Source organism: Meleagris gallopavo, chromosome 28 (assembly GCF_000146605.3).
Source record: "Meleagris gallopavo isolate NT-WF06-2002-E0010 breed Aviagen turkey brand Nicholas breeding stock chromosome 28, Turkey_5.1, whole genome shotgun sequence".
NCBI classification, from domain to species: domain Eukaryota; kingdom Metazoa; phylum Chordata; class Aves; order Galliformes; family Phasianidae; genus Meleagris; species Meleagris gallopavo.
The window spans coordinates 373581-391634 of NC_015038.2; the positions used below are offsets into that span (position 1 = coordinate 373581).

General features: G+C 46.9%; 1 protein-coding gene across 6 annotated transcripts in view; it reads right to left on the bottom strand.

Annotated features, from left to right (window-relative positions):
- Positions 1–2079: 2079 nt before the first annotated feature.
- LOC100545452 (protein phosphatase 1 regulatory subunit 12B) overlaps positions 2080–18054 on the bottom strand; it is a 31126-nt gene continuing 15151 nt past the window's right edge. For 5 of the 6 annotated variants that reach the window (XM_010724045.3, XM_010724048.3, XM_010724050.2 and 2 more), the window contains exons 5-14: positions 16324–16468; positions 14861–14935; positions 13092–13171; positions 12403–12548; positions 11536–11645; positions 10567–10764; positions 9528–9610; positions 7777–7902; positions 2954–3139; positions 2080–2446 (exon numbers count right to left, since the gene is read on the bottom strand). In XM_010724045.3, the coding sequence (XP_010722347.1) occupies positions 2095–2446; positions 2954–3139; positions 7777–7902; positions 9528–9610; positions 10567–10764; positions 11536–11645; positions 12403–12548; positions 13092–13171; positions 14861–14935; positions 16324–16468 (1501 nt within the window). In that variant the 3' untranslated portion in view covers positions 2080–2094. The remainder of the gene's footprint in view (positions 2447–2953; positions 3140–7776; positions 7903–9527; positions 9611–10566; positions 10765–11535; positions 11646–12402; positions 12549–13091; positions 13172–14860; positions 14936–16323; positions 16469–18054) is intronic. The other variant, XM_010724047.2, reaches the window with a different exon arrangement.

Sequence of the window (18054 nt, forward strand, 5' to 3'; positions counted from 1 at the left end):
GCCGCGGGGGCTGTGTGAGCCCTGCATGCAGTGCTGCACTGCTGCACTCACAGCTCCAGCAGGGCTGTGCTCAGCCGGGCACACAGCACACGCATCGCTCCTCTGCTGCCTCCTGCTTTCTTCTTGTTGGTTTTTCCTCTCTTCTCCCCAGTTTTTTTTGAAGGTGTGGGGTTTGACTCGTGATTTTCAGCTACCTGACCAAAGCAGGGAGCCAGGAAGGAGATGGAGGAGAAACACCCCAGAGGAAAGGCGATGGTGGGCCAGGGCCAACCTGCTGGCTGGCAGAGGATGCCAAACAGCAGCACGGAGCGCTTTGCTGTTCACTCCTCCCCAGACCTCACGGTCTTCTGCTTTAACCTTTGGCTCCACACGGATAATTTAAGGCTCCAAGTTCTAAGACATCCCTGTGATCTAATATTAGATGATAAGCTTGTTTATGTTTTTGTTGCTAAGAGAAAGCTGGAGCTTTGGAAACACTGAAGCAGACCAAATGCTACTACAACAGCTGCCGGTGGGAACTGAAATCCATACAGTGCTTCCTTGACAACTGCTTGCCATTTTCCTTTTTTATTTGGTTTTACTGAACTCGGCCTCCTTCCAAAATCAGCCTTCCCCATGTAGGTGACCTCTGCTGTTTCTCTAAGAGCACATTTCCTAGTTCAGAGCACGCAGGCAGTTACCCCACCGGCGGATCCAGCTCTCAGAACAGACGCACACGAGGTTTCCTCTGCCCTTCAGCACAATGCATCACTGCTGCATTTTTTGCTCAGTAGTTTCAAAGCTCCTCTTGAAGGTGGGAGGAATTTTCTGGCTTTTACCTCTGCATCAGCATAACTCATAAGAGATGGGTCACTAATAGGAAGAACGCAGGAGACAAACAGATCTCCTATATTATTTATAGGTTCTGATGTGGCAATAAATGCCGATGCAGTAATATTAATAGATGCTCTTTTTGGCATTTACGAGTACTGTCAGTCAGGTTCTGCGTCTGCAGACAGTGCCAGAAGTCCAGGGGGGTTGCAGAGACCATTTCTCCTGGGAAGAATCCAAAGCCTCTGCAGCTTTATTCTGGGTTTGCCAAAATAGAGACACTGTCATGAGAAGGTCTGAGGTGTGAACAGGGAGCACAGCACACGCTCTGCGCTCTCCCATGGTCTCTTTGCACCACAGGTATCCTTTGGCAGCTCACCTCAATTCAATTGCAAATGACACCGAGTCAACTGACCGCCAGCGAAAAGCCCAGGGGCACACAGAGGCACTCCAGGCAGTAAATGTTCAGTGTCCCTACAGACCCAAAACGACAAGCTGCAGTAGCTACGTCCAATTATTTCCCTGCATACAGAGCTGATGAACGCGGTTCAGCCTGCGGTGCCTTCCAAGCACTACCTGGGTTAGCTGTGGGAAAAAAAAGGGCCTGGACAGCCTTACAAATCTGAGTATTTTCCAGCAGCACAGAGCAGCCTTCCTTCTTGGATCTGCTGCATCTGAAGCAGGGAGAAGCCCACAGAAGCACGCGCTCTGTGCTGGAGGGTCCCACGGCTGACTGCAGGGACAACCAGAAAAGTTTACCTGCTTGCAGGAACAAACAGGGATCACTTCATACTCTGTACTTAAATGCACATGGGAGATTTCCCTTGAAAAGAGCATCAACTGATCCAGGCTTATGCTTCCTCAGTCTTAGGATAACATCACACATTCAGACTGATACAAAGTGCTGCTACTGCTGGAACAGCCTTGGCTGCACAGGGCAGGCTTCAACCTCCACGCTGAGTCTTCTTTCATAGCCAACAGAAAGCAGCAGATGCTGCTGGAGCGCAGTCTGTTCCACCTGCATCACACAGCTCGTGCTCCAGCAGCGTTTGCTTTCCCCCACTAACAGCAATACAAGGACATCCCCAGTGGGCTCAGCAGAGGGATGCACTCGGTCTGAATGTATCTCAGTGCAACGCCCTTTTTAGGAGGGGATTCACACTACAGAACCCCGAGTGCTGCCTTTCCTGTACACAGAGGTCTCAGACTGAGATGAGTAGCAGAGGTGACTACTGAAGAAAAAGGCTGAGACACACTGAAAGGACAAGCAGGCACATCCCCAAACTAAATGCAACCTTCAGGTTCTGAACTGATCACTGAAGGCAGAGCAGGGCCAGCAGGCTGCGGCTTCACGCAGCGCCTGAGGAACAGCTCTGCCACCCCCACCAGCACCGCCACGCCAGATGTGACCACAGAGGAGGAACCAAAAGCCCCAGCACTGCCCACTGACCTTCTGCGCTCCCTGGCTTCCTCAGCAGAGCAGTCCTTTCCTGTGGTTGAGGCAGCACCGGCACTCGCAATACCGTTAGCAGAGCCGCGTACAGCACGGTTTGTGATTACACCTAGGGGGGTGCTAGCAGAGAGGCCCTCTGTATTTTTCTCTACGGCAGAATCAGTGTGTTGCCTGAAAGGGGCTCTGAAATAGAGAAGACATAATGGAAAGCAAAGCAAGTCAACTCAACTGCTAACCGAGACCACCGCTTCGAGGGAGCACCAGCAGTTCATCCTCCCTGTTCTGGGTTGGTGTTAGCAGAGGAACTGCACACATTCAAACCGGTTTATAAAAACGTGTAGAAGAACAAGCAGGAAGAATTCAGAGTTAATGACCGCATCCCCGTCTGCAGCAAAAATTATTACAAAAATGTAACTGGTGAACAGGCAGAAGGGATGAACTCCAGAGCTCGGATGCTGAATGCTGGAGCGCGGCCCGAGCAGCGCTGTGTCACTGCAGCAGGGCAGGAGCGTGAAGCTGAGCTCACACGTGGGCTGCTAACTGCATCCTGGTGCAAAACCTGTCCACTGCAACCACACTGCAATCTCTTATCAGCAGTTCCCGTATGGAAGTACATTTCCAATCCATAATCCAGAACTGAGACCTTCCAACCCAAGTGCTGACTTTGTGCAGCGTTATCTCAGCTGTTACCTGGTGTGCTGGCAGGTGGATGCAGAAGTGTTCGCACCGAGAGGTGTGGGGCAGGCAGAGGCAGGTTGCCACGGGGTGCTCAGTGAGGTAGATGAACCAATGGCAGTGGGTGAGGTAGCTAGAGATGTATTGCGACTGGCTGAAATGTAGGGACTGCTGAGGTCACTACTTCTACCAAATGAAGCACTGTAAAACATCACAAAATCAGGTCCTTCAGAGCACAGTAAACATTCAACAGAACATCCCCACAGCTGAGCTCGCAGCTGAAAAGGGAGTGAGTATTACATCTTAGCAAAGTATTACTCCTTAGCAAAGGAGATTATGGCACACCGGAGATGCTGCAGATCAGCCACACGCAGGCTGGTGTGGCAGCACACCTTTCAGATAAGTGCAGCTGAGTTCCAAGGAGAGAATAACAGTGGATCAGGGAAGATCAGGGAAGGGAGAAGTCCTGCCGTGGCAGAAGCTGCACGCAGAGTGATGCTGTGGATGGGGAATGGTGGGGATGATGAGCAAGGATCAGGGAGCAGGGAAGGAGCGAGGGACAGCAGCAGGCCTGGCTGCATTGCCTCCCAGCGATGCCCGGGGTTTCCAGGTTTAAGGACCTGCTTTCAGTGGCTTAAAGATATCAGTTCAGGCTCTAATCGGGCACACATGGCACAAACTCTGTGTCTGGAACAATCACTACCAAAATCGTCCCAAAGTATTCAAGAATGAGCAAAGGAAATGCATATTTTGCCGTTTTAATGCAGAACTCTCAAAACCGTTTCTACTGAAAAGCTGTAAGTGCTCCTGCTTTGAAGGGCTTTCATGTGAGGATGCACCCTTCTGCTTTTTCAGAAGAAAATCTCCTGAAGTGAGATTAGTTGTGCACCTCTAAGAACAGATGATGAAACGTGGCAAAAATCTCTGTATCACGTGCACCTCAGCCCCATATCCAGGCTGCTTGTTGATGGCACAGAGAAAACAAGCACGCATTCATGATCTGGGATCCTGACACACCCAGCAACTGGTATTCCTGGCTGCTACTGGTCAGACTGGGCTGTCTGCAGGATGAATCAAAGGCTGGGAAGGCTTCGTCTCACCTCCTGCATCCTAATGACTCCCATGCAAGCACACATGGAGGAAAGTGGTTGACACAAAATGCACCAGGAGGAAAAGCTGACCGAGAGGAAAAGCCAGGACAAAGAACTGCAGGTTTATGGGAAAGGCAGGGTAAATGGGCTGGAACTGGAAGTCAGCACTACAGCAAGAGTCAGAGAGAGCAGCCCGAGGCTGAAATAAAACTTGCAAGGGACAGAACAACAGCCAAGGACAGGAGGTCGGAGGAAGGATTCAGTCCAATTCACGTAGGCACTCAATCTGCAAATTAGTTTTCTATACGCCAAGGCACCCAGCCAGCCCAGCCGAGCAGCTGGTCCCTACACAGCCAGAGAGACTGGAGCATCCTGGAAGGCCTCCATGGGGAGGAGCGTTGCATTTGGGCTCTTCAGCTGATGGCTGCTTGCCATATCCAGGTCGCAAAGGAACAAGCAACTTATTGTCACCAGGTAGCAACCTCCACTGGACCCCAAACAAAGCTTCCTCTGGCAAGGCGGCCCCTGCCCTGAGCACAGGGGAGCAGGAAGTCGTTTTGGAAGGAACTGCCTCCCGTTCTGGGCTCTCTGCACCAGAGGAAAAGCCTTAAAGGAGAGTGAGAGCAGGGAGCTAAACCTGGCTGCCGTGGGCGTGCAGAGAGAGCAGCCGTGACGTCGCAGAGATGAGGGGGAGAAATCAGGGCCTGCCGTACTGAGAGGATGACAGCAGTGGAACATGCGCCAAGGGAAGGAATGAGAGGAGGAGCCTGGAAAATGGTGGTGGCGGTCCTGGGGGAGCAGGGCTGGTGTGGCACCATCCGAGGAGAACACAAGGCAGAGAGGCTGCGGTGCAAAGGGCGGCTGCAAAATTGAGGAGAAACCTGGTTGGGAAGGGAGGAAAGGGGAGGGTTATGGAATAAGACCTGATAAGTGCTTCAGAAGGGAAAAGGTAGCGGCTGGAAATGGGAGACAACAGGATGGAAGGAGCACCAGGTGCCTGGAGAGCAGAGCTGTGAGGGAACTGAGAGGGGAAGAAGGAACGGAGGAGAAGAGCGTGGCGATGGCACTGTGCCCCTACATCCCCTTGCCACCTCCCCTCCCCATCACCTCGCAGGGGTGGCATCACACAGCTCGAGGACCCTCAAGCATTGACTCAATGCGAACAGGACCAGAAAACTGCAATACAGAGTTTAGCTGGAAAATCTAGTTATTAACAGTTACGTTCATCTGAAAAAGGAGGATTAGGAATTTATGCTAAAGAACCCAACAACAGAAATAAAGGCATTGACACACTGCTGTTCAGTCTCTAACAGATGACCTAACTATGACCCCCACTCCTTAATTAAGGATTGCTGAAAGCCAAGGCAGGGGAGGAGGCTGCTCTGAAGCCATTTAGCTTCAGCAATTGGATCTCCAAAACCGGTTGGTGATGGGAGCTGGGGCTGCAGGGACTCCACGGCCTGACTTGCTGTGATGGTTTTTATGCCAGCAAAAACAGTAAGGATTGCCTGCAAGTATCTAAAATGAAGAAAGTAACTGTAAAAGTGACTTCATTTTGGTGTGAGGCGTCTCTTACAGCTGATGTCAAAGGAAGGATGCTGAATTAATTCAATCTGCAATGTTAGTTTTCCTCCAAACACTTCAGCTGATGTGAACTGGCTGTTCAAAGGTCAGAACGGGCTGTCAGAAAATGGGTCTGTGCTCTGCTCCTTAGAGCTGCACCCAGAGAAAGGAGGAGTGACAGACCTGACCATTAGAGAAAGAGGTTTAACATTTGCTTCCACTGAAGCTGAAGAGCATTTGTAAAATTACTGCAAGCTCTTTTGTTCCCGTGGAGCAGAAAAACCATTTTCAACACCTAAATGTGGTCTGTTGGTGGTGTTTACCCTTTGTTTGGGGGTGACACCAAGCACTCAGAACATAACTGGGTATCGTTTCGGGGATCAGTTAAACACTAAGGTAAAGGGGAAAGCAGTCATCCTGTCAGCAACGTGCAAGTATGTCGTGTTCACTTTAATTCTCTCTCAAAATGAGCTTTTATCCTCCAGAATTGTTTTCCAAATACTAACAACACTCTGCTGACAAAGAGCCTACAACGGGCAACATGTTCTGCTTCTCATCCCAGAGGTGACGTAAAAGGGAGGAGAAATCTGTACGATTATGTTTCATTTCTCTGTGCTCCTCTACAGAAAACCATTAGGGGACAGAGAGCAAATGGATCCCAGTTTTACTGTTTGTGAAGTCACACAGAACTGCTGATGTCTGTAAAGAAGTGCGTGTGTCCCTGCGCTTCATTCCTGAGTTGGCAAAGCTATTCTCTGTCATTGCTCATATTCCAGCACCCTCCTACAGAAGGCCAGAACTCAGCCTATGTGAAAAGATGTTTTTTTATTAGCAAAACATCACTGCCAGCCAAAGCCTTTGCTGATCTCTGTGCAGCCTAACCAAGGAAATACAGCGCAACTGTGTGAATGTGGCACTAAATCTGATTCTGGATCAGGTGAGACAAACAGGCAATGCTTGTGAAGTTTCAACAGTCATTTCAGTGATGTTGTGGGCTGTCTCAGACCAGGGAACAGCAAGGCATGCCAGCTGCAGGAGGCCAAAGTTTTCCGATGCAATCAGCTGCTGCTGGTTGGATGCCTTTAGAGAGCCATGCTGCAGAGGCTGACCTGTCATCATGTCCCAGGATAGATGTGAAGTCACTGGAATGGATCAGCAGATCAGGAAAAGTCTGCTGCCTGAAGTGGCTGTTTCACCTTTTGTGGAAATGGGTCTCTGTGCTCTCAGCAATTGGACAGACTGTTCCAGAACAGGACTTACCTCAACCAGAAGTACTAGAACCCAAAAAGTGCAACTGCTCCATCTCCAGCACAGCTATTTAGTTCAGAGTCTAGAATTTTGTGGAACATAATCTAAAATCCTGAAACATTTCTGCTCTTCTCCTTAAGCACAAATGGCATTGCAGCACAACACATTTACACATGCTGGTTTGCTGGTTTCCAGCAGCAGCTAAAATAAAGGTGATGCGATGGAGCAGTACTTGCACAAAGGGCTGACCTTCCTTTTCTCAACGTGGACAAAAGCTCAGAAATGAATTATTTGCCCCATCACAGGAGGCCATTCATTCACCTCATTCAGAGAAGGCCACTACCTGCTGCTCCAGGAAAACTGAGCCTCCCCTCCCAGAGGGGTAAAAGACACTGACAGGTGTGGAAGTTACAAACGGGACACTTTTCTGATCCTGCAGGGCTACCAGCAATCAGTTGCCTCTACAATTTCACATACACTGTGCAATCTCTGCCCTCACTGCCACAAGGAAAAGGTTGCAGACATCGGCCGTGCTGTCCTAAATCACCCATAAGAACACTGCCATTTTCCTGATAGCATTAATGCCATAAGCAGGTACAAACATCAACCAAAACTAGCACTAAGCTACAACTTACCTGCTAACAGCTCTGTGAATGCTGAGTTCAGACTGTAATTACTTTATTTTCTTTTTATGACCAATTTTCCTTTTATTATCGAACCATAACATTAACATAAAACTGAGCAAAAACATTTTGTGTACGAAGAAAAGTATTTTAATTCAGCCCAACCATTTATAACCAATAAAAGCGATGGTCTCTAAGGAGATCATTCAGCACGACGGACGCTGACAAGCCTCGATTCGTATTTTCTGCTCAAGGCCTGATGCAACGAGCAGAGGGAGGCATGCTGACAACACAGGCAGAGAACTGGGCTTACCTTTTCAAGTATGTAGATACGTAGGTAGGAGGTGCACCAGAATGGGGAGCTTCATTTCCCTTTGATTCATCCCTCCACGGCTGCCGGGTGTAGGAGCCGCTCCGCACGATGTTAGCAGCTGATTCTCTAATGCAGGAGAGAGCACAAAGTTTGTTTAGGAAACCTCCCGGACTCTGCTTCTGGCTCCTGTACAGCCCCAGCACAGACCCTTCCCTCACACCCACCTGCACACACCGCTGCTTACAGGTGGCAACTGTCTGAAACACTTGTACTGCTCAGTTTCTGTGATCATCAGCTGAATTACTTAAGGATCGGAAGAGGATGTGATATTTTGCATGAATATCCTTTTCTAGTCCAAAGACTTGCAACTGAGGTTTAGATTGGCCATAAATTTAACGTAACGTATTAAACAGCGTCACCTTGTATGGAGCAGCACGGCACAGATGGAACAGGCACAAGGAAAATATCTGTAACTAAACTATTAATTCTCTATCGTGCAGTGATAGAAGTAAAAGCCGCACGGGATGAGAAACCCTCTGCTATATTTAGCAGTATAAAACAGACAGAATATTTGGCAATATCTAAAATCACTTGTCAGTTTATGGATCACGTTATCAGCAGCCACAGTTACCTATTTATCTGAAACTGGGGCTGCTTTTCCTAAACCACACTCCAGCAGTACGTCCTATCCTGCTCTAGCTTTGGACAGGACCTTGAGCCCACAGTTGACAACCATTTTTCAGTTGCAATGTCTTTCCAAATGCCCTTTCAGACATCTGTGGTTCTAAGAGGTGATATTCAGCTGTTTTGAAATGAAGGAATATCAGAAGAAAGCCTGTCCTGCACAGTGCATCTGGGCACCATCTGTTTGTGCAGCCCAGTCCTCCTTGCTCTCTGCTTTACAGAGCGAAGGACACTTACCAGCACTCAGCTGGAGATGCCACTCAATCCAAGCCACTGCCAAAACCACTCAGGCTTATCAGTCATTCGTCTGCTCCAGCCCAAATCCCAGCGCCAGCTGAGATTAAGCAAGAACACAGCAAGGAGGGTCCAGCAAAAGAGCAGCAAAGAATGTCAGCCTGTGCTGAAGCTCTCCTGGGGGTCACATCCTGGACACCTCTGTAATTGCAGATCACAGAACTGCTCTGTGTGTGTCTGCTCACCACTGGCTGAACATGAGGCCAGCTGAAATTCTCCTCCACACCACGAGTAACTGGTGTGAATGGCTAATCTCTACAAATACACCTTGATATACTGGGCATTCGTCCCACTTATACTCTGGTTCTGCCCAGAGGCAACTACAAACAACCCTGCAAAAGCAGCCCCTGCAACATATACAGCTCTGCACGAGAGAGAGTTCACAAACTCAGTGACTCAAAAAGTGACAGATGTATGAATAAAAGGAACTGAAGGTAACTACAGAGCAAGTGACAGAAGTACAGATGTAAGAGCTGCAAAGTCAGACACTTGCATACAAAATGATAAATGAAAAAGTAAGCATTTACCTAGCTTCCCAGATGGAGACAATACATGTACACATATTTATATATATAAATAGTGATACAGGGGTGGAGAAAACAATCACTTGTCCTGCTTACCTAAATGAAAGGCAACACAGTAGAACTTACTGTAAATACCTGTGCAGATAGGACTGCTAGGAAAGATATGAAGCTTTAATATAGGAAAAAGACATTCCACAGGAACTGCCTGCAGGATTCAAGCTGAGCCTTCAGTCAGACATTCAGTCTCACCTGTTTTCTTTCTCCTCTATGTCACTTGCACTGCTCAGTCTTCTGGGGGCTATTGTGGCTAGATAGCTCTTGTTCTCTTTATCCTGATAAACAAAAGTAATTCAGCTGTAAATCTGATATACCTGCAGCACATTCAGCCACAAATAAATTCACTACCAGATTCAATCACAGAAGTATTTTCCTGTCTAAGGATAACTTGTTTGGGGCTTTTTCTTGGGCAAGAAATGTGACAGCATAAAAATATCCACCTTAAACATGGTTTCCTGAACAACATGTTAGCAAATGTAAGCAGCTTCTAATTAGAACTACTTCAAAATGGGCAGCAGTTACAGCTAGTGAATACATGGAATGAGATTCACAAATACAGCTGGTGGATCTACTCAGGTGATGAGGAAGGAGAATTTCCACTGCAGATATGTGCTACTGTCCGGATTTGATATTTTCTGGTGAAGAATGGGCTGTGCCAGATTGGCAGCCCACCTGAAACTGAGCAGGAAACAGGTCAAGGGGGCACAGAACTCCAGTCCTGCAAGGACAGCTGTGTCAGCAGTGCAATCAGTAGAAAAAGATGCATGTGTGCGTGTATACAATAGAAAGAACCAGAGACACCCACATTTGTTCATCTCTTTGAAAGGGTTGATAACAGCAGGACAAGGGGAAATGGTTTTAAATCGAGGGAGGGAAGATTGAGGTTGGATGTCAGGGGGAAGTTCTTCACTATGAGAGCGGTGAGGTGCTGGAACAGCTGCCCAGAGAGGCTGTGGATCCCCGTCCATCCCTGGAGGAGTTCAAGGCCAGGTTGGATGGGGCCCTGAGCAGCCTGGGCTGGTATTAAATGGGGAGGTTGGTGGTCCTGCGTGTGGCAGGGGGTTGGAGATTCGTGATCCTTGAGGTCCTTTCCAACCCAGGCCATTCTGTGATTCTATTATAGATACAAACCCAGCAATAAGTGAAAATTAAAGGGAAACTGTCTTCAAACAGCAAGGTAAACATCTCAACTGGGATACACCACTAACTCTTTGTGAAAGACGAGCCAAACCTTGTCTTTGCTGTCCAGTAACGCAGATATCCGAGGGGTGGACGAAGATCGATAGATAGAAGCAGCCTTATCTCTCTGTGCCTCACGGGGGGCAGTGACTTCGCTCAGTGTGTTGTGGCTGCCAGTCTTCCGCAGACCCAACCGCCACGAGGAGGGCGACTCATCCTTCTGCTCGTCTGACCTGCCGAGCCAACTGAACTGCAGAGGGGACAAGGAACATCAGAAGGTGAGAGCACTGCAAGGGGATTTTAGTTCTGAGAAATGCTTCAGTGGGCCTCGCAAGTGGGACTTGGCAGGAATCGTTTTCCCTCTGGCATAGAACTGGTACTTCATCTTTGCAACAGTGCCTGCTGCCCTCCATATTCTGGTGCAAAAAGAAACCAGGAGCTAAAATACACATCCTAGGCAAAACATGGAGCCTCCCAGTGCCATCTGGCTGAGTGATGCATGAGCTGGAGAATTCAGATAAGATTTCACTAACTGGTTCACCTTCGCAAAGCCTTCATAGCCTGGCTATCTAGTCAGAGGCAAACTTTATCTTCTCTGCTTACTGGGCTGTAATGTTGTGTCACTGAATAAACAGGGTTTGGCAAGTGACACGCTTCAGGCTAGGATGCCAAATTCAGTGCTGATACCTCAGCATAACCCTTTGGTGAAAGAGCTGCTGGTAAGAGATCAGCATCAGCTGTCTCAGAACTGACAGCAGCACACAACAACTGTGGCAAGTCAGGTTTCCTTGTGAACACCAGGATTTGTTTCAGAAAATAAGAATCTAGAAGAGGCATTGTATCATACAAATATCCTCCTCTGTGCTAGACTTCTATTGCTGCTAATGCAGCATCTTTGCCAAAATTGAAGCTGACTCTCAGAGGCAATTCAGGAAAGCACAACAGTATGCAGAATGCCCATTTCCCAGCTAACCCTACTGCTTTCAAGCACTGTTCCAGTCCCCACTGATTCCAAACTCACCCTTCTGGCAGATGCAGTGAAGGAGTTGGACTCTGGTGGTGGTATTTGCTCAGTGATGCTGGGCCTGGATTCATGGCTGGAGTCGTTGGCAAAGGACTCTTCCTTCCTTTCTACAGTTTTTAAGAAAACACAAACGTTTCAGTATCACATCTTTCAAGGCCCTTCCTTATAGGCACTCAAGTTCAGAGTTGCCGTGCCCTAGGCATGTCTTAGACCGCAAAGATGATGCCAAACCTAAACAAGCATTACTTCAAGGAGGTTTTCTACTCACTGCAAACCTTTAGAGCTTCATTCCATGGTAAGAAAATCTTCTCAAAATGAAGGCCTGCCTCTAGGTCAGACCACTCACCAAACACAGCCTCATTCAACACGCCTGGGAAATGTCCTCCCTACATCAACAATGCAATATTTTCCTCTCCCAGCAATGAGTGCCTCTCATAGTCATTGTTTTGAAAAAACAAATAATAGGTGTAAGCATCCAAACAGCACGAGCAAATGAGGTATGTGCAGTGAACACAAATCTCGTTCAGTTGTCTTCTACCATCTTGCAGCACCTCAAGTGCTCATCCCGAAAATGGCCCACGAGGAAAAAAAATCCTGCAGTTTGAGAGCATGCCGTGTGCTCTCTTAAGTCCAAGTGAGATGGAAGTAGAAACTAAAATACCATGCATGGTGTGTTTCTGGAAAAATATGCTGATCTGAAAGTTGGCTTTTTTTAGTACGCTGGCTATATTCTTCTCTGTATATATAACTGAAGTGAGATTGCAGGATGCCTTTAACAACTAAGTAAAAAAAAGTGCAGTTCTCAAATTCAATTCCTATCACTGCCTGGCTAACTACTGAGCCTCAAACTGCGCTGTATCTTACCTGATTCCTTTTCAGCATCTGATTCTGAAACTTCGTCTTCTTCAGCTTCTTCCTCTTCTTCAGAGCTAGAACTGCTCGAGTCTTTGTTCTCTTCCTCCATATCTGTGGTCTTCAGCCTGTCTTCCTCATAGAGAATTTTCTCTTTGCTGTAAGAACCAGGAATTTTAAGGATTACCAAGTGAGTTATTTCTGAGCTCTACTTCTCAGGAACACACAGACATCATTTGCTATACACAGAAGATGCAAAGTGACAAAAATCAGTCTGTATGCTCTGCATCCCAGCCCTTCCAGCACTGCCCGTTTCCCACAGATTCCAATGCCAGTCTCTCATTTCCTAACTTTGTGGGCATTTCTCAGAGTGAAGAAATGTGGTCTCCTCTCTTTTCCTACGAAAACAATCCACCAGCAAGGCTGTATGGCTCTGCAGCTGCAAAGCAGTTCTCAGCCCAAAGGTCAAAATGATGATCAGGAAGAGAAGCTGGGGACCAAACTGCAGCCCAACTCCTTGTGCTGGCATTCAATGGGTACAGCAAGAACCATTTAAAATGACATTTAGAAGAGGCTGAATTTGAAAGGAATCAAGAAATAAGCACAAACAGCAACAGACCTTTTAAAAGCAACTGACAGTTTACAGATGCTGCCCTATTACACCGTGCAGCTTGTTTTCAGAGAAGAGGAAAGAAACGTACTTCATGAAGACTCCACTTTGAGGTTTGCCATTCATGTCAGCTTCAATCAGCTTATTCCTCGTCTCCTTCTCACTTCGCAGCTGTCCGAAAGTCCAAGCAGATTGCAGAAAGAAAAACAGACATCTTAGCATGGCATCCCAGCACACCATTAACATCCACGGTGCAAGGACCATCGTCAGCCTTGTTAGATGCAAAACACTGAATTTGCCTAGCAAGCTCCTTCAGCAGGTGCACATCTGCAAGAGCGCTGCATGTCCTGGTCTAGGGCTCCATCAGCACGTAGCTGCAGACACACAGCCCGTCCTCAGCCTGCAGCTGCAAGGCAATAAGGCTCAGCAGGAGTCTGCAGCAGTCTGTGCTGAGACTCAAAGCTCTGCACCTGCCCACCCACACACGGTGCTGGAGGTCCATCCACACGCAGCTGGACACCCCTGAAATCAGGCTGGATTCAGTTCAGAATTTGCTGCCTGTGTCCCCATTATGCACTTATAGTCAGAGGAAAGCATCCAAGTGTGCCCAGCACAGGGAGGGCGGATCTCCCACAAAGGTGGGCCGGCTCACTTTGAAGCCTGTCTCCTTTGTACCACGTCTAGCTGGGCTGCTCTTCCTTTTCGATAGAAGGAGCTGACAATGGCACAAGAAGGAAGAACTCTGGAAATTCAGAATGTAGGAGGAGGATTCTTCCCTTCTTTCCAGTTCTGCCAAAGCCAGCTGCATTCATTTAACAAATGGAGATGGCCTTTAGTGCTACCAATCTGGAGAAGCAGGGGGGGTTACTATCTCTGCAAAGCAAGCCTAAAAATGGGTTAGCACACATCCAAAGAGGTCTTGTGGCTGTTTCTGTTGCTCTTCTTCTGAAGAATACATTTATCTGCACTATCCTGGTGCATCTGCATAGGAGGGAACCCACAATAAAGTGCTGGTAGTATTTATCAACACCTCATTTAGGGAGAAGCCGATTAATTTTTAAAAACTTTCTGTGAATGCTAAGGATGCTATTTAAGGGTGACAGCAGCTGTGCTATGATCAGAGCTCGAGTTCTACCACCCACCTCGTCAGTTCCTCAAAATACTCCACTGGGTTTTACCAGCAATGCTCTCATTATGTCTGCTTCTGAATCCAACATTTAAAATCATATTTTCTGATATTTATCATTATTTTCTATTTGAAAAGATGTTGGGCTGTTTTTTTTGGAAGCACCCAAACAATATAATTGTACAAACCAGATGAAATAGGAAAATATGTAACCCCAAACCTACTTTCTGGCCCGATGACTGCCTTTACTTTGATCAAGATACATTTTAATGACAACTTTCTGCTAATGAACCCATCCAATATCTCCACTGCATCATGAAGCAGCAGTTTAACATGGTTTTGAAATCAGAAATCTTTCTCAACAGTGACAGTGTCATCCCTTAGATACAAACACGACGTGGACTTGGGTAAATTGCTCATTAAGTAAAGAGCAATTTGACATTACAGATTTTGCCAGCAAACAAAAGCAACGAAAGGAGCAACTCCAAAGATGAACTACAATTCTTTGGCAGCTCACAGAATTGTGCACCTCAGCAGACCTTGATACAGTCAGCCATCCAGTTTTCTACATTCCTATCTGCTGAAAATATTGGTGTATTTAGAGATCCTTGAGTGACTGACATAAAAAATAGCTGCACCTCCACTTCGTGCTTCTGCTAATGCCATGTGCTTCAGAGAACATCTGTGCACAGAAGGTAACTGGATATGTGGAAAACGATCTGCCAAGAACTCACCACTGTCTGTTTCTTCTGCAGCATTTCTAAATGCTCAACCAGCCCCTCATCGGCCACGTCGAATGGAGTCTGGCCCTGATGAAAAAGAGGACAAGAGGCTCTTCAATCCAGCATGCCATTAACACTCAAAAACCCACTATTTATCAGTGAAGAATTAAACTGAATGTGCACTACAGCCACTCTGCCTTGTTTCTGAGCAACGTTCTGTTACGCTGTGCAGCAGAGAAAGCCAAGGGACGGCAGTCGTGGTTTGGTGACACAATCCTTCACCAGAGCAACTTCCACCAGGGAAGCACAGCTCTCAATTGCTGTGGCTCAGATCTAAGCCAAGACTAAAGCATGTGAGGATTCGTGTTGTGAAAAGCACGCTCTTGGACTGAGAAGGACTGCAAGCAACTTGTTCTACTGCATTATTGTGTACCTGGACCTCCTGAAGGGCTGCCCACCATCAGCAGGCCAAAAAATCTGGGGGCTATTTCCACATCCACGAACATTCACAAATAAAAGAAACCCAAAAAATTACTTTGGGGCATAAAACAGGAAATGAAGTTACATTTACACCACGATGAGACTTGATAGCTGATGACCAAATAACTCCAGATGGTCCCGGCCATCCGACTTAGCAAGGTAATAATCTTTGACAGGAAATATTATATAACTGACTGCAGCAAATACAATTGTGTCTGTTTCTTTTCATGTCTATCAAAATAGAAAACCCACACGCCTTCTGAACACTTTGGAAAAGCTTCTGATGGCATTAAAAACAAAAACAATTCCCCATATTTTGAATGCCACGGAGCTCACCATGCTGAAGTGGTGCCTCCTCCTACAGAGATCTCTTTCACATCAGTTTCCAGTGCAGACAAGGAGGGGAACACAAAGAGCATCCGTGGACAAGCAGACTTCACCTCCTGAATACCCACGGGCTCTTTAAGCAAACTTCTAGTCTTAGCATGAAGCGGGGGTGCTTTCCTTCCCTTCTCATCCCCCCCCTCACAAATGCCCTATTTTTCTTCACTCGTTTCTCACAAGCATTGTGAATTTTATTTCCTTTTTTATGACCAGCACAGAAGAGTAGGAAAGATTTCATGCTGCCAGTGACTCAAGGGCTCATGAATTTGCAATGCTTTATAGCTTAGCATGTGATTTTGCACTCCAAGATTGTTTTTCTCTTGTTGTTCAATGTATTAGGGTCATACTGAAAGAGGAATACACACATTAGCCCCTATCTTGGTCCTTATTTCATCACTGATGTTTTCCAATAATACCTAAAATCTTTTCTTCCTTTCTCTTGCCAAGAGTCCTTATTTCCTGTTGCTTTTCAGTGCTCTAGTACACATGCAGAACTGCTCACCATGTAACCTGTCACACTGCTGGATCAAACCGATAAGCAATTATGGCATATGGCAACGAAGTCGAAACGCATCTTGCAATGAAATACGCTGCCTGTTGTGCTCACTGACCAGCTTGTTCCTGACATCCATGTCACACAACGCCTCAGCCAAGATGGAGCAGGCTTCCTTCACCCCCCAGTGTGCAGCAGCGTGCAGTGGAGTCCAGCCATCGTTGTCCTGGACGTTCAAATTAAACCCAGCCTGGATCAAGAGCCTGAGAAAAGAAGCAACACTGATTCGTGCCCACTCAAGAACAAATTCTGTATTCTGTCCAGAACGTCATCTCTGTGAGTGAGTCGAGCACAGCACCTGGCATGGAAATGACACTTGGTAATTCAAGTTTGGTGGTGGTTCTACTGCAAAACAAGGCCACATACAGTATGAACAGTCTGTAAGGAGACAGTGCTGGCAGAACTGCCAGGCAACAGGCAGAGATATTGCTGACTGCGATCACCAGCTGTTAAATTTGTAGGTTAAATAATGGACAACTTCAAGTACGTGTTTGTGCAGATCAGACCTTGCACAGCTATCTTACCCAAGACAACTGCCTGGGAACATCCTTTCATCCATTTACTGCTGAACACCTTCCACCTGCTGCCCCCTCCATCAGACCAAAGCACTGCGCTGCAATGCATCTGGGGCTTGAATATTTAAAACCAAAACAAACAGAAGAGAGACAATTGTCTGAAACGTCAGAGGCACAACAGTACACAAGTGATCAGGTGAAAGCAGTGAGCAGCTCACGTATCAAAACTGACTGTTATCCAGCTGCTCAAATACTGAAGGACATCCCAGGGGAATTCTGCAGCTCCAGTAAAACTGCCACTGAAAATTTCCATGGTGGTGCTTCCACCACGCACAGCCACCTTCCTTCAGCTCAGGGGAAATCTAGTATGACCCCAGAACAGCACAGTTTTGAAGCTCCTGCAACTTTACATGCTGTGTTTCAGCGCTAAATAAAACACAGTGGTGCTACAGCAGCAGTGTGCTTCCCTGTAAAAGAAGTTTTAAATCAGATGTTCATTCTCCAGCTGGAAAAAGGGAGGAACACAGTTATTAAGATACTCAAGGTCACAGAGAAATTCCATGTCTCATTTGAGTTAGCCAGCTGCTGGCTCTCAGTCCCTCTGGTTTAAGTCACTGGAGCTTCGTATTTGAACTTACAGGGTGGCCATAACACACACAAGAGTGGAACAGCGTCAGCTCCCTGTGAGATCTGTTTATCACTACAGCATTTAATGCCAAGGAGTAGCTGAGCAGAAGTGGACAGCTGGCAAATGGGGAACAGAGCTTCCATTGACTGGAGAGAAAACCTCCCAGTAAAAACCCGTGGGACCAAACCCCATATTGTTCAGAGGGATATTAGATTTCTATTCCATACCATCTGTGTTGAATTAGCATTCTTGGGCACAGCAGAGACACAGACAGCTTATAACTCTATTATAAGCTCTAATGTATGAATATTAAGAGGAAACACAGAGATTAACAAAATTACTTGAGCTTGATAAGAAGCTGCTCTTACACATCAAGTCATGTCACTTAAGACTGTGAAATAAGGAATCGAGGTGGATGAATGTTTCCAGAAAGCATTTCTACCTGCATATGATTAGCTCCATCCATCCATTATTTAGGAAGCTTTACTGCTGGGACATCCTGACTTGACTCTACCTGTAAAAACATTAATGCTTCACTGCCAGGAAGCACTGCACTGATCAAACTTACGTCCATAATGAGCTGAGTACTGCTGGAGCAGTAGAAGCAGCACTGTTACACGGTGGGACCTCTGTCTCTGCTGATGGC